Raw genomic sequence first — 26,109 nt, 5'->3', positions numbered from 1 at the left:
TCTGTAGTGCAATTCAGTTTCAGTCTCGATATGCAATACTTGTATTCCGCGACAGGCCAGGAATTATGATAGCAGCAGAGCGCGACAGCAAACATTAAAGGCCAGTAAGTGACAACGACAGTTAAGATATATAAAAGGCCTAATCACAGTTTGTAAATGCATATTTTAGCAATGCCATGTTTACGACGTTATATGTTAACGTACTTATATATTGTTTAGGCTCTATTATAAGATTTTATAATGTAAATGTTCAAGTGGGTTTTAAAGAAGAAACTGTTGCTAAGCAACATTGCTGTTGTTGTTTTTTAAAACAATACAACAGGTACTTTTAACGTAAAAATCGGTTTTGTATAAGGGATAGCTACGTGTTAGCGGTAAATACATGGAATTTAGGTACAAATATTAAGCACTGCGTTTGATCAGGTATGTATATTAATATTAGTATGAATAGCTGTATGTAGCCTCTATTTATGTATACATGTATAATCCCAGCAGAGGAAGTGGTTAAACTAGATTTGATGTGCACAATAATATGAAATATAATACATAATTAACACAATTAATTCGCTAGGAGTTCTACCAAGCAAAAGTGATTGTTGCTACATCGGACTATTCAATGCATTTATATTCTGTATATTCTACACTGTATATGAATGTAATGCATGTAATGACACTAATTAGTCTGCATGTGAAAACATGCAGGGTCTTGTTCTCTTACAAAAGCTTTATTATTATTATTATTATTATTCCGTTCGTCCGGACTGCTACTCCTCCTGCAGTTCTTAACGTACAGACACCAGATTCACACAGAGGCTCATTGTGATGCCGGTCAGGTTGCTGGTGCTGTTTGTGCGGCTGGATCGATATTTATTGAGATCTGATCGATTAAAAACCCCAAAAATCTCATTGCCTTGAGGAAGGGATTCTCGCGCAGACAGACCAACTGACAGACCGGCAGCCAATCAGCGTTGAATATGCAAATTAAGGTCCAGGCAGTAGCCAATCAGCGGTCTCGATTCCCATCATTCGATTCCTCCTCTGTCTCTGGTATACCCTGCGCCTGCGCGCTGCATTTTGATTTGCACTGCGGTCACAGTTGTGTTATTGATTTCTGTATTAAATACTGTATAATTATAATACTTATACCACTGCTACTACTAATAATAATTATACTACATTCAATGTGTGCATACGGGGCTTTAATACGGATTATTTGTCATGTTATTATTCCATATTATTAAGTCTTGTTAACTGCGCTACGAGACTTGGTTAGAAAAAGCCGACATATCTCTGCTCATTCCCTATAATACAGCATGTTCTCTATGATTTTACCTGCATTAAAGAATCTTTAACCAGACGATATCCACATACAATACTGTATTATATCAGTATAATACTGTTTTATATACTAATATTTATTCACTGCTACTACTTACATACTAAATGACATTCGCTAACTGTTTTATATACTAATACGTATTCCACTAAGGTAACTAATAATAATAACAGCACATTAAACTCGTATATACGGGACTTTAGTACCGATTATTAGCGCACATGTGAGCGCGGTGCTGTTTAAAAGTGCAGCCGAGTCTACGAGCCTGTCAGCCTGCTATTAATCCCTATTATCCCATTGAGCTTTGTGTTAATATAGTTTAGCATTGCATGCATGTGTTTAATATAACTTGAAATGCTTAATCTTTTGAATGTATACTGGTAGATAGCGGTCTTTTAAATGCATAATAAGTCAATATAAGCAGATCGTAATCATACAGTTTGCCAGCTCTTTAACTAACTATGCAATTAATATTACAAAGTCAACTTAATAATAATAACAAATCAAACAACTTTATATAGTGTCCCATAACATTTCATATCATTTTTTCATTGTCAATTATAAATGCAACCTAAACATATGACTATATATATATATACTGTAGCACCTTGTCATATACTATAATATAACAAATACTACAGTACTACAGTTCTACAACAAATACTATGGTAGTGTCTTATACTATAGTATACTGTATTACCTTGTGATTTATTATAGTAATTACTAAAGCAGTACAACTCATACTGTATTATACTTTTTTATACCATAAAACACTATTATACTACAGTATACTATAGTAGCTTGTGATATACTATAGTACACTATTGAATACTGTAGTGCCTTGTAATATACTACAGTTGTACAATACATACTATGGTAGTGTTGTATACTATAGTATACTGAATTAATGTGATGTATTATAAATATTACTACAGTACAATGCTTACTATAATACACTGTTATATACCATATTACACTATTATACTATACTGTAGTGTACACTACTATATGTACAGTGAAACATACTGCTTATTATACTCAAACATACTTTCACATGAAGACAAAGTTTAGCATTAGCATTAGCATTCTAGTTTTATTATTTTATTTATTTATTTATATTGGCGTCTAGGGTTCAAGTATCCTAAAGTTGTTGCACTCAGCGCTTGTTATTGTGTGGAAGCAGCAGCCCTTCCTGGTTATCAGCCAATAGGATGTAACGTATTAATATGGGAGTTCTATAGAGCTCTTTTTCACGTTAGCTATTTAGCTGATTGATTGCTCGCATCCCTGTCCGGATGTCACTATGTACGTCTGCACTGGGTCAATAACGTCACTTTGTACTCCTCAAAAACACACGCATTCGCTTTGTGTTCCTGATGTCTGTAAATAAACAGCTAAACTGCGGATCGTCTGACGGGTGGACATATTTCAGCCTCGCCTGCAAAATATAAAAGTGCGAACAAACGAGCAGGGAGGAAGGGCTCACGGTGCCACAGCTTGTGTTCACAGAAACTCCTGCATCAGCGCGTGAAGCAGCTCATTTCCAGTGCAGACGCGTATTTCTAGCAGCTGCACAAATAGAAAATGGTGCATCCTCCCCCGTCTCAATCACAGACGCCGACTGAAATGGACCTGTGATTGACAAGCACCACAAACCGCGTTTAATTTGCATGTATAATTGTGTATAATAATGCGTGTTGATCTGTGATTGACAAGCACCAGAAACCGCGTTTAGTTTGCATGTATAATCTCGGTTGATCTGTGATTTTTCGCTGGTGATGTGTGGTTGTGAAGCAAAGATATGTTTGAGTCCAAATCTGCCTGATTTCATGGATTTCATGGAAATTTTGAGCTAAGTTTTACGACTTCAAAATTATTCAGAATCGCGCATTTCAGGTCTTCAGTTTTCAAAATCGTTGGGGGAGGCCCGGAATTCCTCAATCTCAAGCTTTGACATCATTTTGCAACATTATTTTTGAGCAGTGGGCAGTGATTAAAAGGAAGTGTTAAAGACTTGCATCTAATCAGACACGAAATGCTTGAAAGTCTATATGCCTACAATAATCTTTAACAAATTAAAACAATTGAAAGTGATATGGAAGTGCTTTAATACTTATATGTACATTTATTAAAACGTTTTATTTTTGTACTAAATATAAGCAACGGGGTATATTACTAATTCACAGAATTGTGTGTGTGTGTTGGAAAGGGGCATTTGGAGGTGTGATTTCCCAATACCACCCCCTCTGGAGTATAGATGGACCTTGACCAAGAAATTTGGACCCTGATAAAACATAATTGACTACCCCTGTTCTAGGGCATGTCATTGGAATTAATTTGTTAAGGAATACAGAGTGGGAAACATCCTTAAAACAACGCTTATTTTCTATGTGCAAATGAGGGTTTCTATGGACTAGCAGTCAAATGTTTACGCACACTCTGACATCAGCTAAATTCATGAATTGTGTCAGTTGTAGGCTGAATCAGTATTCAACAAACTTTGAAAAGATAGCTGATAATTATTATAGTTTAACAATGTTTAATCAACTAGATTAATCACTGGATAACATTGTTTCAAATTATGAAAATATGTATCCATGTATGTAAGTATGTATGTATGTGTGAATATACCATATTCGTCCTAATAGACGTGCATACCCTAATAGACCCACACCTCCCTATTTCAGATTTTGTTTTAAGTTTTCTTTGTGATTTTCTATTTTTTGGGTGCATGACCCAAGGTTATGTGGTTGCCAGTGATAGATATTCCGGTATTGATATTCCCTGCAAATTACAGGACATTCGTTGCATTTATGGAAATAGTTCTACTATTCGATACATCTGATATGGAAAAATGCGTGCAGCATTATTTTTTTGTGACTGGAATGCAAATGTGTGCTGCATGTATGTAGCTATGTAACATCCTAGTGAGAATACCATGATGAGCCATGATCAGTGTGTTTGTTTGTGTGTTCTTATTCCTGTCTCTCAAGGATCTTTGTTGGCGGTCAGATGTAGCAGAAGCAACACACAGAGACTGCCAATTTTCACTCAATACACTTTGACTGTTGCGAGAACATGTTCCAGCAGACATACAAAGATGACAGATCGGTGGGGAACAGGTGCTACAGGCCTAGACAGGACAATGACTCCTCTCTGAAACAGGCAGTGTGCAGTCTAGGTGGCTTCCTATTTGGCCTGCTGCTGGCCACTCTCTATGCTGGGATGGTGCTCTTTGTGCAAAACTATGGTCTATGGTATTGCCTGATCTCCACTGTGACTATGGCTGCCTTTGCTTCATTTGGCATGGGCCTCTCTGTGCGTATCCGCTCCAATGTCATGCTGATGCTACCCATGCTGTGCTCCAGTAGGTATTGCTAGTCAAAACAGGAAGCTTCACTTACTTTGACAGTTTACACAAACATTAAGAAAGATGATTGGATCAGGGTGGGCTGGGCAACTAATTTAGCAAAATATAAAGCTGCTTCCATTTATTTCTATACTTATTACTCATAGGAAATTACAATGGATTATTTTCTTTATTTTTGTCCCACTTCTCTTGTTTGCTCAGCGATGAACTGCATTTATTTCCCTGTGTGTCTGTGTAAATAAGGTCACTGTCTTGCGGCCTTGCTGTGCTACGGTACTGTGCCATAGTGTGACCCTGATACCCTCCAGCAATTTGAGCTTGATACATCGTACAAACCCCCCTTATATTAAACATTACGTATGCTTTAATTTTCCTCGGTTTAACCATATATGGGTTTTCCTAACAAGATGTCAGGCAGAAACCGAACTTGCACTCATTACAGGACAGACCTGTTATCTTTGTCTCCTGTCTGGTCTGCATAAAAGTGCTTGTAGTTTGTAACTTCTCTAAGACTGTTCTTGAGATTTCCTCTTGAACCTCTTCCTTGCAGCTGCATGTAATAAAAACCTTTGATTGGAAACATATATCTCTCTCCGGATTTCTATGACTCTTCACTCAGTGTGTCAAATCAAATAATTAATACTGAAACTTGTTTTAGTCTAATTTGTCTTACAAGATATATGTAGACATACTTGCAGACCTGCACCTCATCTACATTACTGATGTGTGTACTTTCTTTTGTATTAAGTCTAATATGTGACATAAAAACAGATTGCGTTAAGGGTGATGTGTGCAAATTCAGGGGATATTATATATATATGCAAGATGCATTCAAAAATCAGACAGTTGTATTGTTATTTTTTTAATTTTCTTTCAGTATATTGACAACTTTAACATTTATTTCCTGTCTCAAATTGTAATGGAATGAGGTAGCTAAGTGGCAGTCACATTGTCTCATTTCTCTTTTTTCCAGCGGAGGGCAAGAACCTCCTACTATTTCTAACCTTTTCACTGGCTATCCAGGGGCCACTTACCAACACCCTGGAAAATTTTGACCGAGCTGCAGGTAGTGTTGCCTGTGGGGCAGAGTTGACACTCAACCAGACAAAGGAGCTGATAGAAAGGGCAGCCACACCACTTCTCCGTAAGTACCAGCTTTTTTTAACAGGCTAAATTTAATCTTTACTTTATTTCTTAACAAGATGTATCAGGGCTGCTTAATACAAATCTGCATAGATGCAACAAAAATGAACTCCCCAAAATTGATATCACTGTAATGAAAAAAATTGGAAATGTTATATATATAAGTTTTTGTACATTAATTTATCCTTCTACCCGTGTCTTATCTGGAACTATATGGATGAAAAATGGGAATTAGCCAGGTAACAATAATTTATAGGCAGCTCGTAGATTATATTAGAACATTATTACAAACCCATAGGTTAATGAAAAACTTAGATAAAAAGAGGATATAAAAACACTTTATTTTACCATTGTCTTTTAACATTATGAATCCAAATCATGCATTTTGTTTATGTCAAAGCCTCTCCAAAATGTGGTCAAAAAGCCAAATATCACAATGAAGGTGATTCTGTTACGTGTCACTTGGAAGCCCGCTAAAGCCCTCCTGAAATTTCCCATAGTTACAGTGCACTGAGGTAGGGTCCAAACTGTTTTTTTATTCTATGCTGTGATGATCTGATTGTCGGCAGATGTTTTGCACCTGCCCAAAAAGACAGGTGCGTTTGTGAACATGCTACGTAATGATGTGGATATACCACCAGGGGGCTCCCTGGGACCCAGATAAATAGCTGCTTTCATACTCTACACCTTTTGCAGTGCTACACCATTCTTATTTTGCTTGTTCATAGTTCTACCACCTATTGTCTTTTTCAGGAATTTTTTTTTGTACTGCGGAAGATAGAACAAGAATAGTATAACTGTAATCTAATATATACTGCTTGGTATGTTCTTTAATTCAAACTACCCTATTTAATTTGTCCTTTAAGTCATAATCATAATAATTCTACAAAATCATTCTAAAACAACAAACATATTTAATGTAGTTATCTATTAATGTAATATGCTAAATAATCTAATTATGAATACATTATTATAATACATATTATTATTTTTTTTTAAACTACAGAAATGCATATTTCATATTTCAAAGGCATTGTTGTTGTACCATTGGTAAACATTGATTTAAAGGTGATATCTTTCAACAGTACTTCAATTTACAAGGGATCTTTACAACTTATCTCATACATTATTTGATTTAATATTAAAATGCATTGTTCCAGAAATGACTAATGACAGACTACAATGTTTTTGTTTCACCAGCTGTGCTGAACAAGATTAAACACATAACTAAAAATGCTAAATTGGTCGCTGACGGGGTACGGAAATTCATGCAGACTTTAATTGATTCTGTTAGGCATGTTGGTAAGTTGGCCATGCAGCAGAGTATCGATAAAACAAAAATACTTTTACCTTTAAACCTTACATTGCCATGAAGACTTCATTACATTATAGCTATGATTTTTTTTATTCACAGTCAGAAAAATACACAAAAGTCTTCAGTGACGAAAGTGATCAAAAGATTATCAAAAATACAAATCAAACATTTCAAGCTCCACTTGAAATTAAAATTTTAAAAATTCAGTCTTCTTTGTACAACCCGACAATCAGGTTGGCAATAAGAAACAACAACCTGTCATGCAGACCATTCCAATGAAGTTTATCTAAACAAAACTTAAGTAATCTTAAACAGTTATTTTCTGTTTAATATCTGCCTGATTTGTTTTTAACTTTTTGAAACTTCTGCTAAATGAATAATGATAGGTTTTCATTATAACCTGTAAATATATACATTCATAAATTAACAGGAGGGAGGGAAGAATGTTTTTTTGCTCAGTATGATTGCGATTGATTCTAGCCCTCCTTCTCTGCCAATAATGTTGTTGATGTTATTCCAAAGCCCTCCCTATTTTTTTACATTTTTAAAATGTTCTAATCATTAATATTGATCAATGTTGGTTCTGCATCAACTCCCATCTCTCTCTCCTGGAGCAGGCCGCATCTTAAGAAATGTCTTTCAGTTCCTTGTCAACATTGGGGAAGTGTGTAATGACAACCTGGGAACTCCCTACCAGAAGTGCATTAAGATCTTCGATGATGCATACAACAACTGCATGGACATCCTGTCAATCTTTTCCTTCCTCTGCTATATTGTGGACATCTTCCGCCCCCTCTGTGGGCTTGCTCACAGTCAGTGCATACTTACCTTTTCTTCATATATGAAGAACATGGAAATTAAAAAAAAGCAAAAAGAACACAGAGCAGACATAAGTACAAGCAATGTCTGCTAGCTTGGGCATGTGCATCATGACATGATACAGATATTAAGCAAAACATGTAATTCTAAAAATGCTAATTCTTGAAATTTATGAAATCTACAAAGATTCAACATTGCAGAGGTAGTTTACTTTAAGAGGCCAATTAGAGAGTGAATTAACATATTGCGGTTTATATGATAAACATGTTTCAATTTAAGTTGTGCAAGGTAGGTGTCCAATGTTATAGCTTAAAACAAAAAAGCTATTGAATATACCTTTCCAGTAATTCAGATCTGGTTCTTTGCCAGTATTTTATGCAATTGTTTAATATCTGCCTCCAGCTAACTTGACTCAATAAAGTTCCTTTGACTTCTAATCTCCTGAAAAAAATTTTAATCACTTAACATTTTGAACAGCAGAAAGGGATCCTTCTGTTAAACTGGCATTTGTATGCTTGTATTTAAAGGCTTATTTTTGAACACAATTGAGTTAATAAATAACTATGTATTTGACGGTTTTGAAACTCTAATAATTTTCTTCTCTTTTGTATGTATTCTGTGACTTCATGTTACCTCTTCATTTGCATTTTCTTAGTTCTCCAGTTGTTCTGTATCATCCCATCATACATAATGGACTGCATCAAGACCAAAGCTTCTGCACGTAAGTATTGCTATGGCACAGGATGTGGCATGTATTCTGCTGAATTTGACTCATGTTGGTTTGTGGAAGAGTAGTATAAAATGTCATCATCTTCATCATCATGAGCCTTTGTTGATCCACTGCTGGATGAAGGCCTCCCCAGGATGTTTCCCATTCATTAGTGTCCCTCTTTGAGGTAATGCCAGCAAGCTTCTGATCCCATGATTTCCTGTCTTCTATTTGGTAACGTTCTTGTGTGCCCACTTTTAATATAGTGACATCCATTCTATGGCTTCTTTAGTCTATATCTGTTCTTGCAATGTTTCTGTTTTTTAAAAATCACTTTCATGTATATCACTTACCTCTGTTCTCTGATCCATTCATTTTCTCATCTATCTTATTTCTAAGCATAGAACATAAAATGTATGGAGCCATTAGTACTTTGAATTTCAAGGAACATGGCAATGAAACCTTCTTTGAGTTTGTACTCTGTTTAATTGTACCTCCAAACCTTTTTTAACACAATGCAACATACAACATACATACAGTAGGCAAGTTTGGAAATGGGATGCAGCAAGAAGGTACAAATAACTGAATCAGTTTTTATTATGAAATATGTTAAATGTAGCTCTGAAATGTGAAATGTGTGTACATGTTACCAGTTTCAGTAACAATTAATGTCTCACTGCTGTAGCGCTTGTGAGTGATTCCAAACACCTAAAAACTTTGGTTGATTCTCTAACGCTGCATTTTGTATTTTCCCTCACTGCCAGTTGCTATATGTTTAAGACCCATTTTTAATTAAATTTGATCACTTTCAAATGTTTTCTCACTTAAAATTTGCATTAAAAAATGACATGTCATAGGAGAAAGAAAAGACAATGCAAAAGGCTAAAAGGTATTCAGGGTAATATAAGTAGATGGATTATGAACTGGTTGATGTATAGGAAACACAGGGTGTCGATTAGAGGAGTTGCTTCTAACTGGAGTGAGGTTGTTAGTGGAGTTCCACAGGGATCAGTACTAGGGCCTTTGCTTTTTCTAATCTATATTAATGATCTGTACTCGGGGATAGTTAGCAAACTTGTCAGATTTGCAGATGATACAAAAATAGGTGGATCAGCAGATATATTCTGAGCAGCACAGGTTATTCAAAGGAACTTAAATAATATTCAGTTGTGGGCCGACACGTGGCAGATGAAAATCAATGTGGACAAGTGCAAGGTATTACATGCAGGTAACAATGTCCACTATAATTACACCATGGGAGGAATAGAACTGGAAGAAGTAACGCATGAGAAAGAACTAGGAGTCTACATGGACTCCTCACTTTCCTCATTCAAACAATGTGGGGAAGCAATAAAAGGCAAACAGAATGCTAGGGTTTATTGTCAAAATTGTAGAATTTAAAACAAGGGAAATAATGTTAAGACTGTATAATGCATTAATTAGACCTCATCTGGAATACTGTTTACAGTTCTGGCCACTTCAAAAAAAAAAATATCACTGCTCTAGAGGCAGTTCAGAGGCGAGCAACCAGACTTATTCCAGGTTTGAAGGGAATGTCCTACTCGGAGAGAATGAGGGAACTGAACCGTTTCACCTTGGAACAGAGAAGACTATGTGGGGACTTGATTGAAGTCTTCAAAATCATGAAAGGCATCCACCACATCAGACCAGAGGAGCTTTTCCAGATCAGCAGGGACACACGGACCCGGGGACATAAATGGAAATGTGTCTTCAAGGCATTCAAGACAGAAAACAGGAGACACTTCTTCACACAGAGAGACATCACAATTTGGAACAAACTCCCCAGTGATGTGGTTGAAGCTTAAAATGTGGGAAAATTTAAAAATAGACTGGATAGGATCGTTGGATCACTTAGTCATACTTATATTCTTATGTTCTAATAAATACCTAGAAGATGCCCACCTAAAAGCTAGGAAGTCCCTGACCACCTTCAGGCAATTCCTCAAGATGCATCTTCTCAGACTGTACCTGTAATTTAGTTATTCCCCTATGTGGCTCAGCTCTCCCATAAAATTGTACTTCATATCTAATTTTCATCGTACAACTTGCTTGTACTTACAAGTACTCGTGTTGCTCATATTGTTCTCCCCTATGTCCCTGTCCCCTTCCTCTTAACTATGACTTCACATCTTATCTGCAATTATTAGCTCACAATCTAGGATGTAGAACTGTATTTTTTCTTATGCACTTATGTCATTTTGAACTTGTAATCGTATTATGTTTTGATCTGTAATTCTATACTGTATTGCACTTTTGTAATGCCCTTATATTTCGCCCTTATAAGTCACCCTGCATAAGGGTGTCTGCTAAGAAATAAATTATAAATAATAAAATAATAATAAACTTTGCAGGCGTGACATGGAAAAGAGAAGCTGTTGATCAATGCAAGTGGAAACATCTTGGGGAGGCTTTCATCCAGCAGTGGATTAATGTAGGCTGATGAAGATGGTGATGGTGATGATATATATATACACTCACCTAAAGGATTATTAGGAACACCATACTAATACTGTGTTTGACCCCCTTTCGCCTTCAGAACTGCCTTAATTCTACGTGGCATTGATTCAACAAGGTGCTGAAAGCATTCTTTAGAAATGTTGGCCCATATTGATAGGATAGCATCTTGCAGTTGATGGAGATTTGTGGGATGCACATCCAGGGCACGAAGCTCCCGTTCCACCACATCCCAAAGATGCTCTATTGGGTTGAGATCTGGTGACTGTGGGGGCCAGTTTAGTACAGTGAACTCATTGTCATGTTCAAGAAACCAATTTGAAATGATTCGACCTTTGTGACATGGTGCATTATCCTGCTGGAAGTAGCCATCAGAGGATGGGTACATGGTGGTCATAAAGGGATGGACATGGTCAGAAACAATGCTCAGGTAGGCCGTGGCATTTAAACGATGCCCAATTGGCACTAAGGGGCCTAAAGTGTGCCAAGAAAACATCCCCCACACCATTACACCACCACCACCAGCCTGCACAGTGGTATCAAGGCATGATGGATCCATGTTCTCATTCTGTTTACGCCAAATTCTGACTCTGAAATCGAGACCAGGCAACATTTTTCCAGTCTTCAATTGTCTAATTTTGGTGAGCTTGTGCAAATTGTAGCCTCTTTTTCCTATTTGTAGTGGACATGAGTGGTACCCGGTGGGGTCTTCTGCTGTTGTAGCCCATCCGCCTCAAGGTTGTACGTGTTGTGGCTTCACAAATGCTTTGCTGCATACCTCGGTTGTAACGAGTGGTTATTTCAGTCAAAGTTGCTCTTCTATCAGCTTGAATCAGTCGGCCCATTCTCCTCTGACCTCTAGCATCAACAAGGCATTTTCACCCACAGGACTGCCACATACTGGATGTTTTTCCCTTTTCACACCATTCTTTGTAAACCCTAGAAATGGTTGTGCGTGAAAATCCCAGTAACTGAGCAGATTGTGAAATACTCAGACCGGCCTGTCTGGCACCAACAACCATGCCACGCTCAAAATTGCTTAAATCACCTTTCTTTCCCATTCAGACATTCAGTTTGGAGTTCAGGAGATTGTCTTGACCAGGACCACACCCCTAAATGCACTGAAGCAACTGCCATGTGATTGGTTGGTTACATAATTGCATTAATGAGAAATTGAACAGGTGTTCCTAATAATCCTTTAGGTGAGTGTATATATAACACATATTTAACATTTTCCAAACTTATTGCAGACAAAGAGTCAGATTGTTCCTCTGTCAGCCTATGGTAAGGTATGCTTTTAAGGTAAATAATAATTTAGTTGGGTGATAGTTTGTCTTCTTTCTCTGCTCTCCAGCAACAATCAATGCTATTGACAAGATGAAACAGGAATTTGAGTTCAACATCTCAGCCTCCGCCCACTTTAACATGCACTTCAACAGCAGCAAGTCCACCCAGCAGGTAGCCAGGGACATCATGGTGGCAGTCTCAGCGGAGCTCAATCGATTTCAGGAATTTGTAGGATTTTTTGGATATGTAGGCATCTTCCTGCTGCTGTTCATGTACCTGCAGTGAGTGACTAGAATACCATTGTGACAGGGGAGTGTACTTTATAGGACTAGTAACTGTATGATTAATGTATTCCTACAATTTGTAATAGTCAGTCGAATATTGCAGTGATCCCTAAAAGTCCTATCACTTTTTATTTTGTACATTTTGAATGGTTTATTGCTGTGTTCCCTGAAAGGTATTCCATTTGAACGTTCAGGGATGTGGAGCCTTCTACTAAGATTCAGAGAGTAGACTTTTTAGATGCAATTTTTTTTATTCATATTCTGTTCGTAGGCCTGCTAGAAGCATATTTTGAAAACCATTGAAGAGTCTTTGTCAGCTAAAATGTTTACCATAACAATAAATGTTGCACCTGTTGCATAAATGTTTTGCATCTTTTTGGAATATATACTGTAGAGATATACCTCAAACATATTTCAAAACAGAATTTGTTGTAAAAAGGTATTGGCATACTTCTACTACTGGCACCATCTCTGTTAAAATGTCCCATTTTGTAAGTGACCTTGTTTTCTTCTTTTTGTCTACCTGTCTGTTTTCTGCCTGTGGAGCTACAGGGCAGTGCTGTATCGTAATAAATACCTCTTCCATGATGATTTTGACAATGTGTACATTACTAACCAGTTTTTGGAGATCGATATGATCAGGGCAAGGCAGGGCATACCTACATTGTTGCCCCTCAGCAAGAAAGAAGCCAGCTCCTACATAAGACCATGTAAGTAACAACAATCATATGTTGCACATATGCATTCATATACAGTATATTTATTTTAGTGTATTTATCCAAAGCTACATCAGTGATGTTTGATAATCTTTGTGTGGAAATCTTCTTGAAGAGTTACATTTCAGGGAAAGTCAATTGTGTATTTTGCTTTTGTCTGGTTTCTAACTGCTTTTAAAGTAACATTTGTCTTCCCCAATCAAAATTACAGTGTTCAGTATTCTTTTGTATGATATTTCTGCCCAGGTTCTATGTATCTTACCATTAAGGAGAGGAGAGCCCACACCCTAAACATCATCAGTGTCCTCAGACACATGCTGATTGGCTGCCTTGTAGTGGTACTGGATTTCATTATATTCTGGGTCTTTGACATGGTACGGCACATGGCTCAAGGAGAGATTGTGGCCAGAGGTAGGTCGGGAAATCTGTGTCTGTTCATCAAAACTGTAAAAATGTTTAACTTTCTAAAAAATATGTATTAGGTTATCAGTTACTTTTGTCTGTAAATGCACTTGTGACGAAACGTCAATCCACATTCTCAATTCTGTCACATATTTTTGAAATTACATTCAGTCCATCGATATGATCAGGGTGGAGACTTGATATTTGTCTATTACCGTAGTTGCTGGGAATAACTGAAGACTTAATTCAAAGTTGCCAATAGGTCTCTGTGTGCTGTCACTCAGATGAGCCCTCCCCCTTGTAACACCCTTCTGGGTGTGTGGGTGTGAGCTACGGAGATTTGAAGAAAAGTATCCCTGAAGAGTCAATAATCCAGAGAGAGATGGGGGGTCAATACAAAAAATGTATTAAGAGTAGCTGCAAGGAAGAAGTTTTTAAAAAACTTATTTATTTCAACATTTATTTATTCATGTATTTCTCTATCTATCTATCTATCTATCTATCTATCTATTTATTTATTTATTTATCCATTGATTTATTGATTATTCTTATTATTAATTTTGGCATGGATAGTCCACCAAAGATTAGCTGCATCTGGCTTGTACTGCATCTGTACTGGTAACCAATAACAATGTGATCCAGAAAATCTGTCTGGAGTCGAAATGCTCCATTTGACAACAGCCACCTGTGGCCACTTTCCTCAGGTCACAGGAGCGCTTTTCTAAAAATAATTTTATAAATCATCCTGCATTTTAAAGTGAATGCAACAATACAGTAATTTATTTGCTACTGATAATTACATGTTGTCAGTTGATTCTAACACATTTACAGTGCTTTGATAAGGAGTTCCAAACCTTACAAATGATGTCTATAAGTTTGGTTAATCAAGGTATTATACCCCCTGTCTTTTTATCTAGCACCTGTGGTGATTTCAGTGGAGGTGAATGGTTCAGGGTATGCCGCTGACATCTTCAAGGACATTCTTGCTTCATTTGACATTCTACAGAAGGGTAACATCAGTGTTTTCAGCAATAAGTGCATAATGAACCCTTCAGAACCTGACTACACAGGCTACCTCATCATAGGTAAGTTAAACCTAACACCAGGTGAGCACTGAATCATCACACCCCAAGAACAATAAATTGTAGAATTGCATTACATCTAAATCACATCACTACCCACTACTGCTATACATTATGTTGCACTGCACTTACTTACTGCTGTTATTATTGCATTTCAGAGGGATGCTAAAAACTGTTTTGTATGCTTTAATCACATCAACTTTCTCATATCTAAAGTCAGTTTATGGTCTTGTTATATTAATCAGTATTAAAAAAATATTGTTCTTCTGAATATTAAATAGTTACTAACAGTGGTGTGAGGCTTCCTTCTCAGTTTTGATATAAAATTATTCATGTCTTCATAAATTAATTAAAAATAAAAACAATTCCCGCTGGTGGATTCATTCATTGCAGTCATGGTGTTCTTCCCTCTGGTGTTGGAGAAGCCACAAGACCTCAACATGTAGTGCAAGGCTACTGAAACCCTTGTTTGTAGGGCTTATGTGGCTGACACACAGACCTTGAATCATGGTGCTCAGCCGTACACCCAAGATAGATAGGATACACTAACTGCAGCAAACTAGCCATTCTGCCCGTGGCAACTCTCACTTTTTCCAAAATTGCACCCAGTACTGCTTGGTAATGATAAACATCTACTATTCCCTACTAGCGATGTGCAATTCGCGAATGAATCATTTTGCTGACCGATGGGAATCGGATCAGCATCCACATTGAATCGGCTCTTTTGATTCACTGAGCAGCGGAGACCCGCCTGTCGGCTCTTGTTCAATGACTCTCTGACTCTCAGTCTGAAGGATTTGTTCGTCCTGACGAGTCCATGAGGTCTATGAAGCTTAAGATCGGCCTCAGTTATATAATACAGGCCAATTACAGACTACTGTCAGAAAATTAGATTAGACGTTTATGCAATATTATATATTGTACTTAAATGTGTGTGTGTATTACACTCCGTATTCATTGGGTACGTCTGCCAAACAAAACAAAAATATATAATAAATTGCTATATCGCTATCATTTCAAACATTCTAAAGTGCAATGTGAATAAAAAAATCTATAATATAGTTAGAGTAAAAAGATCCAAGACTAAGGCAAACATAGTTTTTTTGTGGTGTGCATTGCAATTTGCAGTAAAAATGCATTTCAATGACTTTTGAAAATGCATATCTGTATCATACATGATCCTGCCTTCAGTGTATTTGATTTGTTTTCGTAACAGTAAAATAAACTAAGGAGTGCTGGTATTATGTTAAAATAACTTACAATGAACAAATGTATTTATGTTTCATAATGGATCATTCATTTTAAAAACAAAAATATTTAGAAGTTGCATTTTATTATGTATAGTGACTTTGGAAACAACTAAATCACCTTTCATGATATTTCACAAATTTGACAATGAATTTATACACAATGGTATAGATATATTTATATAAGTTGATTTCTTTGTGTTATAAATTGAACTTTTAGCTGCAAACTAAAATTGTTTGAGAGTTCCAGTATATAGCACCATTCACCAAGAACAACCAGCTTCCAATTATTCTTGTAACATATTAAACAAAACAGTATTGTAGAATAGCATGTTCAGACATTATTTTGAGCACAGAAAAGTTTATTAATTTAGGGACTCATAAAATAATACATAAATGTAATATTTTGAAAATAACATGCCTTTTGTAGACTCATTTATTTTATCTTGATGGTGTAGATAAAGTGATCAACAGTAAAATATTTTACAGTACATACATTTCATAATTTGTTGGAAGCAACTACAAACAGAAAATTCATAAGGAATAGTTAAATGTCTTTGTCCTTCTTGAAGAAAGTCAAGCTATGCCAAAATTAACAGCATGCCATCTCAGTTAAACATTTATAAAAATAATAATATATATATATATATTAGTTGGAAAGAATTATTGGGACAGGCATTTTAGTCACTCAGCTTTATTTTCGAATGAATTCACACGGAGAACCTGCGTCTGGTTAGGACCACAAGGCCTACTGATTCCCTGGTTACAAGCAGTTATATTGCTCGCCAAAAGGGGCAATCTACAGAAGGAGGGGGCAGTCCCCTCTCTTCCTATTGGAACAAGCAGTGATACAGAAGCAAAAACAGCCAATAATAGTTACACAGTTTTGTATAATACCTGCATGTACTCACCTCCCAGAATACCTCATCCAAGTCTCTCCCATTCTCTCCTCTCTCTTGCCTTATATCCATCACCAGTTTACTTATTAATGACCTAATTAATCAATCATCTTTCCCCTGGCATTACACACCTACATACTAGTTAAGCATGTGTGCTGGAAAGCCTCGTCAAAACATGGGTGAAGTAAGAGTGCAGTCGTCGTGTCCTTAGTTGACAATTTCCTTTGTCAGCTCTTACTTTCACTTAAAACTTAGTATAATTTCTTTAATATACATATTTTTTCAGTGATGATAACTATATCAGGATGTATTTTCTGTTCAAAACAAATCATATATTGAGAGAGAATGCAGGCAAATGGAAGGGGAAGGAGAGGAGAAGAATGATTTAGTTGCATAACCGAAATGCTGTGACTTTCCAGCCATTTAAAGTGGAGACATGAAACCAATAACTTATAACAAACTATAGGGGTAAGATTTACCAGCATGGAGAAATGACACAAGAAACAATTGCAAACTTGGCCAGCATCATGTAATATACAAATTGTAAAAACAATGTATTACATACATTGTAAACAGCTGTCTTTTATGAGTACACTGATCAAAGGATGAAATTGAATGGTTCAACGTATTTCCTTTTTTCTTTCAGGACTTATGTACGGCTTGTCCTTTTTCCTTGTTATTGCTGGAAGTTACATGACCCGCTTGCGGAGGTTTGTGTGTGCTAGTTACTACCCAGTGCGGGAGCAGGTAAGCAAACCACATAAGCTTTTTCACACTTAAATTAGAAGGATAAGACACTAACGTCCTTTTTCTACACTGTTGTAACACTATCAGACAAATTAAACCAATAGAGCCTATGATTTAATATAAAATAAAATATGCAATTAGAAATCTGTGGTCATTCTCACAATTTAGACTGGTCTTAAGACATTTCACAAGTCTTTTTCACAAGTCTTTTTCACAAGCTAGTCTTAATGGAATTTTGATTTATTCCTAAAATTATGGTTGTATGTGTCTTTATGTTTTGTTATAGTGTATAAGTAAAATTTAAGATACTATTCCAGTTCAATTCTATCACATAAGGAACTTTAAATTTTTTCAAAAGTCAAAGTCAAAAGTTCGTCAGGAAGTGATAATTTATAGCAGAAACAGAGCAGAAAAAATACAAAAGCACCGGCATTTCGAGTTATTATTAGTGTTAGTGATTCACAGGTGTGGCATATCAAGAAGCTGATTAAACAACATGATCATTACACAGGTGTACCTTGTGCTGGGAACAATACAAAGCCACAAAATTTGCAGTTTTGTAACATAATGCCACAGATTTTGGGGGACCGTGCAATTGACCTTTCGCAAAAGCCCCGCCCACTTAATTACTGTTGCTTCGCCCGTCAAGCTGCGCTGCTGTGTCAGTGGTATCCTCTGTAACAGCCGAGCATGGAGGGGAAAAGTAGCACATTACCGCTCACTGTAAGTGATTCTTTCTGGAGTAATACCTCTGTGATATCCTCCAGATCGAGACAAAAGGGATTGCAATATGCAGTGGAAGGATATGTACAGAATATTCAAGCATACAGATCTCAATCAAAGAATGAGAAACCCCATAAACTCATCCTAAAATGCAACCAGCACAGCCTTGTGGAGCTGTCATGCGCTTGCACTGCTGGGTCAGTTCTGTTTATATAGCTTTTATAGAAATCTTCCATCAGTCAACATCATCCTATCAACCTCAGCAGAAAGTCACCTGTTAAAGTTAAGCCTACGGGTGCCCCGACGTAACGAGCAAACATTAGTAGTAGCAAGTTGGTCGTATTAATGGTCAAGTTAGCACAAATAACTATAACGTCAGCATTAGGAAACATTGTTGTCCAAGAAATAATTATGTATAAATGTATAAACAAAAGCATTTCACAACCGATGAGAAGTCACTGTAATTAGCTGATGCCCATGGCTAACACTATTTAGGGGGGCTTTACCCCCCGTATTTTCTCTCAGACCCCCTAAAAATAATACGGATATGAAGTAATGGGGCAGTCAAATAGTCCGACAAAGCACCGTTAGCCGCCCCTTGTATTTTCACTCATCCCACCTAAAAATATTACCACAAAAGAATCGAAGAATGAAGAAGTAACTTCGCAAAACACTGTCAGCACACCCCCCACATGCAGCCCCACGAAGCCCCCCCTTAAAACCTGAAATCTATAACCGCCACTGGCGTTAGCTAGACAATGACAATATTATTAGCTTACCATCATTAGCTTCACCTAGCTTACCTTGGAGCAGAGAAATGTATTTTTGTTAATCTTCGTGGTATTTAGCTGGGAATGGGGCCTCCCACACTGTCTTATCCACTGCTGGCATCTTTCCTCTTGGGTTTTGGGTTTTGGAAAGGGGAAAAAAATGACTCCCCCCTCTAAATTTTTGGGGTACCTGCTGTCGGATTTGCAGGTGTCGGCACAGCGTTTCACCATTTTGAGCCTTAACGACGAAAGCTTGACGGACCTTCTTCAAGTAGTGACCAGTTGCTAATTTAGGATTGGACAAGGGCCATTTGGGGGCGGGGCTTTGCGAAAGGTCAATTGGCATCGAATGTAAATTTCTGTACCATAAGCCGCCTCCAATGACATTTTAGAGAATTTGCCAGTATATCCATCTGGCTTCACAACCGCAAACCATGTGTACCCACGCCAGCCCACATCCAGTTTCTTCACCTGCTTGATCATCTGAGACCAGCCTAGACAGTTGATGAAATTGGGGATTTGAAAAACTGAATAATTTCTGAAATCATCTCAATAATGCTCATCTGCATGCTCATTATCCACACCAGGGTCGTAGCCTGACTGCGTATTCAAGTTAAATATCTAGCTACTTTGCACAGCCATTGAAGAGGAGTGGGACAACATTCCACACGCCACAATCAACAGCCTGATTAAGTGTCATGATGCATGAGGCAAATGTTGGTCACACCAGATACTGACTGATTTTCTGATCCTACCTTTTTTAAAAGATATCATTACTATCAAGGAGTAAGATCATGAAACTCTAACACATGACTGACATGATAATAGTTGCTGTGGGGAAGATGTGGTAATTACATAGTTTTCCCACTAGAGCATACATTTGACATTATTTCATATATTTTACATTTTACATTATAGAAGTTTCTTATATGATCAAATTGATCTGGAAGAGTTCTTATAACAACAAATGAAAATGAATAAAACCATGATTTTAGAAATGGTGCTAACCCTTCAGTGTGCTGCTTGTGAAAACATACTAATAATGCAAGATTTATAACAATATAAGAAACATCAGAAAGTTGACATTGCATTACATTACATTATTTGTCATTTAGCAGACACTCTTATCCAAGGCGACTTACATTTGTACCCACAAATGTGCTCGTTTGGTCTCCATTAATAGCGAAGTGCTCAAAGGATCACGTCCAGTCTATATTGTCGGCTTCAACCACATTGCTGGGGAGTTTGCTCCAGATTGTATCTTATTTTTGTAAGTAAGATACAATCTTTAATCTTTTTAAGTTGAAATAAATGTCCATAGCTTCTGCCTCTTTAAAATGTTATACCATTTATAAGTGTTTGATTCTTAACTATCTGTAATTATTATACATTTGATTTATTTACAAATATCACAAAACTATTACTTTAGCTTTTGAGGAAACAAATAAGAACAATCTGAAACAATCTAACATTTTAAGTTATATTCATTAATAAAGCAAATTGCATTGATTTTGTACGCAGGAAGCAGAAGTCTGATCCCTGATTTCCTTAGATTTTGGCTATACTATGCACTTACATTTTCTGAATTCTTAATTTCTAAACATAAGAAGGAATCCTCATTCAGGTATAAATTGGGTTATTATAGGCTACTTGCATTTAACACTTACAAATTATGGTATTTTAACTTCCAGCCTACACAATAATAATTGTATTGGTTAGACAGAAAAGTGTTGAAATTGAGATGGTGCTTTCAGGAATGACTATCTCTGGCAATTCATGCTCAAAGTTCTCACCAGTTTCCAACATTTGTAATTGTAATGTCATATATACACTCACCTAAAGGATTATTAGGAACACCATACTAATACTGTGTTTGACCCCCTTTCGCCTTCAGAACTGCCTTAATTCTACGTGGCATTGATTCAACAAGGTGCTGAAAGCATTCTTTAGAAATGTTGGCCCATATAGATAGGATAGCATCTTGCAGTTGATGGAGATTTGTGGGATGCACATCCAGGGCACGAAGCTCCCGTTCCACCACATCCCAAAGATGCTCTATTGGGTTGAGATCTGGTGACTGTGGGGGCCAGTTTAGTACAGTGAACTCATTGTCATGTTCAAGAAACCAATTTGAAATGATTCGACCTTTGTGACATGGTGCATTATCCTGCTGGAAGTAGCCATCAGAGGATGGGTACATGGTGGTCATAAAGGGATGGACATGGTCAGAAACAATGCTCAGGTAGGCCGTGGCATTTAAACGATGCCCAATTGGCACTAAGGGGCCTAAAGTGTGCCAAGAAAACATCCCCCACACCATTACACCACCACCACCAGCCTGCACAGTGGTAACAAGGCATGATGGATCCATGTTCTCATTCTGTTTACGCCAAATTCTGACTCTACCATCTGAATGTCTCAACAGAAATCGAGACTCATCAGACCAGGCAACATTTTTCCAGTCTTCAACTGTCCAATTTTGGTGAGCTTGTGCAAATTGTAGCCTCTTTTTCCTATTTGTAGTGGAGATGAGTGGTACCCGGTGGGGTCTTCTGCTGTTGTAGCCCATCCGCCTCAAGGTTGTACGTGTTGTGGCTTCACAAATGTTTTGCTGCATACCTCGGTTGTAACGAGTGGTTATTTCAGTCAAAGTTGCTCTTCTATCAGCTTGAATCAGTCGGCCCATTCTCCTCTGACCTCTAGCATCAACAAGGCATTTTCGCCCACAGGACTGCCGCATACTGGATGTTTTTCCCTTTTCACACCATTCTTTGTAAACCCTAGAAATGGTTGTGCGTGAAAATCCCAGTAACTGAGCAGATTGTGAAATACTCAGACCGGCCCGTCTGGCACCAACAACCATGCCACTCTCAAAATTGCTTAAATCACCTTTCTTTCCCATTCAGACATTCAGTTTGGAGTTCAGGAGATTGTCTTGACCAGGACCACACCCCTAAATGCATTGAAGCAACTGCCATGTGATTGGTTGGTTAGATAATTGCATTAATGAGAAATTGAACAGGTGTTCCTAATAATCCTTTAGGTGAGTGTATATATATATATAGTGTAGGGAGTACAGTTGATCAAACCTGTTAGTTGTTTGTGTAGTGTACTCCCTACACTATTTTACATTATTCATAAGAACATTAAAATACCATAAAATGAGATGTGGCAGTAGCCTGAATTATACATTAGCCAGTTTGACCATAATTTATTGTGATTTAAAAATATATGTATTTGTATCTACAGTTAGTCATCCATTTAAATTGGGGATGTGTTCTAAGAAAAATATACATTAGGCAAGAAAAACTGAAATATAATACATCGTTTCACATTGAAATAAATGGTATACATTGATGCTAACCTGTGAGATATTTAGTCAAGGACTAGCAGAAATTCTGTTCCAGGAGGAGCCAGGTGAGGCCAGGTGTGAATTGGTGGCAGGTAGACAAAAGCTACTTAAAGAAGCTGTTGAGACCAAGAGGTAAACAAAAGTATTTACAAGTTGCCACACACAGGCACAGGAGAGTACTGGTGAGAGACAGCCATCTTCTTGTTTTCCTAGTTTCAGACCAGTCTTAGCATTGCTCATTTTGTTTTAACTTTGCCTTAATTGAAGGCTGTTTCTTTGTGATTAAAAGTTAAGCTGTTGACTAGGAAACAGGTACCAAGAGCCAACAAACAGAAAAATGAGAAAACTAACATTTAGAAGTATGTGGCCACTACAGTGTCACGTTTACAGATTGACTGCCTTCCTGGATGAACTCATCCAAGTTGTCAACAGGTTGAAATCCTAGAGATCAATGTTCGTGATGTTGAGGGTCAGCTTGTTGATCTGCGCTGTTTTAGTGATGTAGAAGAATTGATCAATCAGCCCATGAGAGAGATGGTGTGCACGCCAAAACCTAGGAGAGTTGAGACCTTGAACAGGACAGCATAGAGAACTGCTGGGTTACAGTAAGTCGTAACTACAGAAAAGGGCTCAGGTTGCAGATCTCCCTAAACTAGTAGACGGGCTACTGGCCAAAGCTGGGGGGAATCCACTGGTCATGATTTACATTGGAACCAATGACATAGGAAAACATAGGGCAGAGGTTCTGCAAGACAAATGTAAAGAGTTGGGAACAAAACTGAAGAGCAGAATCTCCACGGTTGTTTTCTCTGAAATACGTCCGGTAACGTGTGCATGGCCAGGGAGACGGGCAGAGATTAGAAAGTTTAACACGTGGTTGAAATCTTGGTGTAGGGAAGAGGGTTTTAGATTTATGGAGCATTGGTCTTCTGGGATAGATGGGACCAGTACAAACCGGACAGTCTACATCTAAACAGAAAGAGGAGCTAATGCATTGGGAGAGTGTATTTGCAGAGTAATTGAGAATCTTTTAAACTAGGGACCAGGGGGGCAGGGAGTTCTGACAATGGGAGATGTTCCACTAAGGAAAGAAAACAAATGGAAACTCCTAGAAGGAAAGTCCTGAAATGTTTGTACCTCAATGCCAGGAGTATAAGGAACAAGATGTTAGACCTAGAAGCCACAGTGCTGGCATGTGACTATGATGTTGTAGGAGTGACAGAATCATGGTTTACAGAAAATGATGGGGATGAATACTATTTGAAAGGATACACACAGCTTAGGAGGGTCAGGCAAAATTGAAGAGAAATGACATTGAGGCAGAAGAACTCAAATTAGATCCCAGTAACAAAACACAATCTTTGTGGGTTAAACTTTTGAACAAGAGATGATTAGTGGTAGGAGTGTGTTACAGACTACTCAGATATTCAGCAAGATGTTGCATTGTACAGTGTAATCAGGACTGCATGTAGCAAGGATGTGGCTGTTATAATGGGGGGGTTCAATTTCCCAAACATAGACTGGGAAAGCCCAGTTGGGACTACAGAAGCAGAAATAGAAATGGTTGAGATGGTAACTGCTTTCTAACTCAATTTGTCACGGAACCAACCAGGGAGAGCGCATGCATTGACTTGATCTTTTCATATGATCAATATAGAGTCAGAGGGACACTAGTTAGAGAACCAATGGCAAACTGTGATCACTATATGGTTAGCTTTGAGGCATTCTTTCGAAAAACAAGGACCAAGTCTAAAACAATGGTCTACAATTTCAGAAAAGCAAACCTTGAAGGTACTATATTACTTGAGGCTGGAAATTTGTACCAAAACTTAGCAAATTGAGGACCAAAAAACATTGGCCAAAATGGTTTAATAGAAGTATGCAAAAATGTATCAAGAGAAAGAAAATTTTAGTGCATACAAAAGGGATAGAGATTAAACAAAATACAAAGAATATGCAAATCGATGTTAAGAGAGGGATCGTGAAACCAAAGAGGGAAATAGAAAGAAACATAGTTATTGGAGCTAAAACTAATGCAAAGAGCTTTTTTCAATACTACAACAGCAAGAGGTCAATAATGGATTAAGTGGAACAGATGAAGGGCAAAAATGGAAGTATCTTGGAAAACTATCATGATGTGGCAAATGTTCTAAATTAGTATTTCACAGAGGTTTTTACAAAAGAGAAAACAGAAAACATACCACAGGTTAACAATCAGTTCAGCCAAATCCTAAGAGAGATCAGGATAAATGAGGAGGAGGTACTAAAGGGACTAGCAGAATTAAAAACAAACAAATCACCTGGGCCAGATTGTATATTTCCAACAGTACTTAAAGAAATTAGGGAAATTATTCATAGGCCGCTTACTCAAATTTTCCAAATGACTTGTTGTTTAACAATTATTATTATTTGGTCGGTTGGCTTCACGGCGTTTATTACTGTGTCTATTTGTATTATTTAGTTAGTATTGATAGCTAATCTGACTCTGTTCCGTCCGCGCTCCAGGGCTCCGGTGCACTTCAGTTTCAGTTTCACCTACAAATAGTACAGTTAAAAAAAAAATAGTCGTGGTTTTATAGTGCCTTATATATTCCAACTGCTTGCTGTGTTTTTTTGTCCACATGGCTTTTTCTTCCACAGCAGGAGTGCTAGTAGCAGCATTAAAATCCGAGGCCCGGCTATCCGGCCTGAGCCTCGGTGTGTCATAAGAGATCTCACCCGAGTGAGGTGCTCCTCCGCCGGCTTGCTCCCGCACTACAGCCCACAGCTGCGGCTGTAGGAGATCTCGCTCTCACAGTTCGCTGAGAATGAGCATTGCTAGCCCTCCCCTACACTAGCGTGTAGGCCTCAGTTTTAGATCCCGCTACGGCTAATGGTCTACTACCCTCGGCCCCCAGACTCTGCGTCACCCGGTGTCCCTGGAAACCCTGGCACACACAGTGTGGTTAAGTCTACGGGCCTACGCAGCGCCGGCTCACACCGCACCAGTGGAGACTGAGGGGAGTCTGTCTGCCCCAACTCAGGATGAGGGCAGTGGACGGGCCACCTGGGAGGAGGAACGCCTGTCTCTGGGTCCGCACGCATGAGGTAGAGCTCATGGAGGAGGAGCTGGTCACTCCCATCCCCCAGGTGCAGGGCACGTTTTGGCAACCCAATCTGGGCCTCCTCCAGATCTGGACCTGGCCCCTGAGCGGGAGTGATTGATTGCCTGGGGTCTGTTAGATGCAGTAGTAGCCACTATTCAGTCGGCAAGAGTTCCCTCTACGAGGTCGCAATATTCCTAACGCTGATGGACGTTTAGCACCTGGTGCCAAGATGGCATTCAAGACCCAATTCATTGCCCCATCGGGGTCATATTGCAATTTCTATAGCAGCTGTTGGACCAGGGAAAGTCCCTGTTCACGCTCAAAGTATATCTGGCGGCCATCTCCGC

The 26,109-nt window shown here is 38.0% G+C and overlaps 1 protein-coding gene across 1 annotated transcript; it reads left to right on the top strand.

The window, feature by feature from the left end:
- Nucleotides 1-4,338: 4,338 nt before the first annotated feature.
- LOC136767380 (DC-STAMP domain-containing protein 2-like) lies at nucleotides 4,339-25,762 on the top strand. Its single transcript, XM_066721144.1, has 11 exons — nucleotides 4,339-4,703; nucleotides 5,680-5,850; nucleotides 7,050-7,151; nucleotides 7,782-7,976; nucleotides 8,639-8,704; nucleotides 12,522-12,735; nucleotides 13,291-13,448; nucleotides 13,701-13,865; nucleotides 14,774-14,941; nucleotides 17,731-17,831; nucleotides 25,574-25,762. The coding sequence occupies exons 1-11, from the start codon at nucleotides 4,415-4,417 to the stop codon at nucleotides 25,760-25,762; spliced, it is 1,818 nt and encodes a 605-aa protein (XP_066577241.1). The 5' UTR covers nucleotides 4,339-4,414.
- Nucleotides 25,763-26,109: the final 347 nt, after the last annotated feature.

The sequence above is a fragment of the Amia ocellicauda genome, chromosome 14, assembly GCF_036373705.1.
Source record: "Amia ocellicauda isolate fAmiCal2 chromosome 14, fAmiCal2.hap1, whole genome shotgun sequence".
NCBI classification, from domain to species: domain Eukaryota; kingdom Metazoa; phylum Chordata; class Actinopteri; order Amiiformes; family Amiidae; genus Amia; species Amia ocellicauda.
Note: the sequence above shows the minus strand (reverse complement) of the source record. Positions and strands in the feature narration are given on the sequence as shown.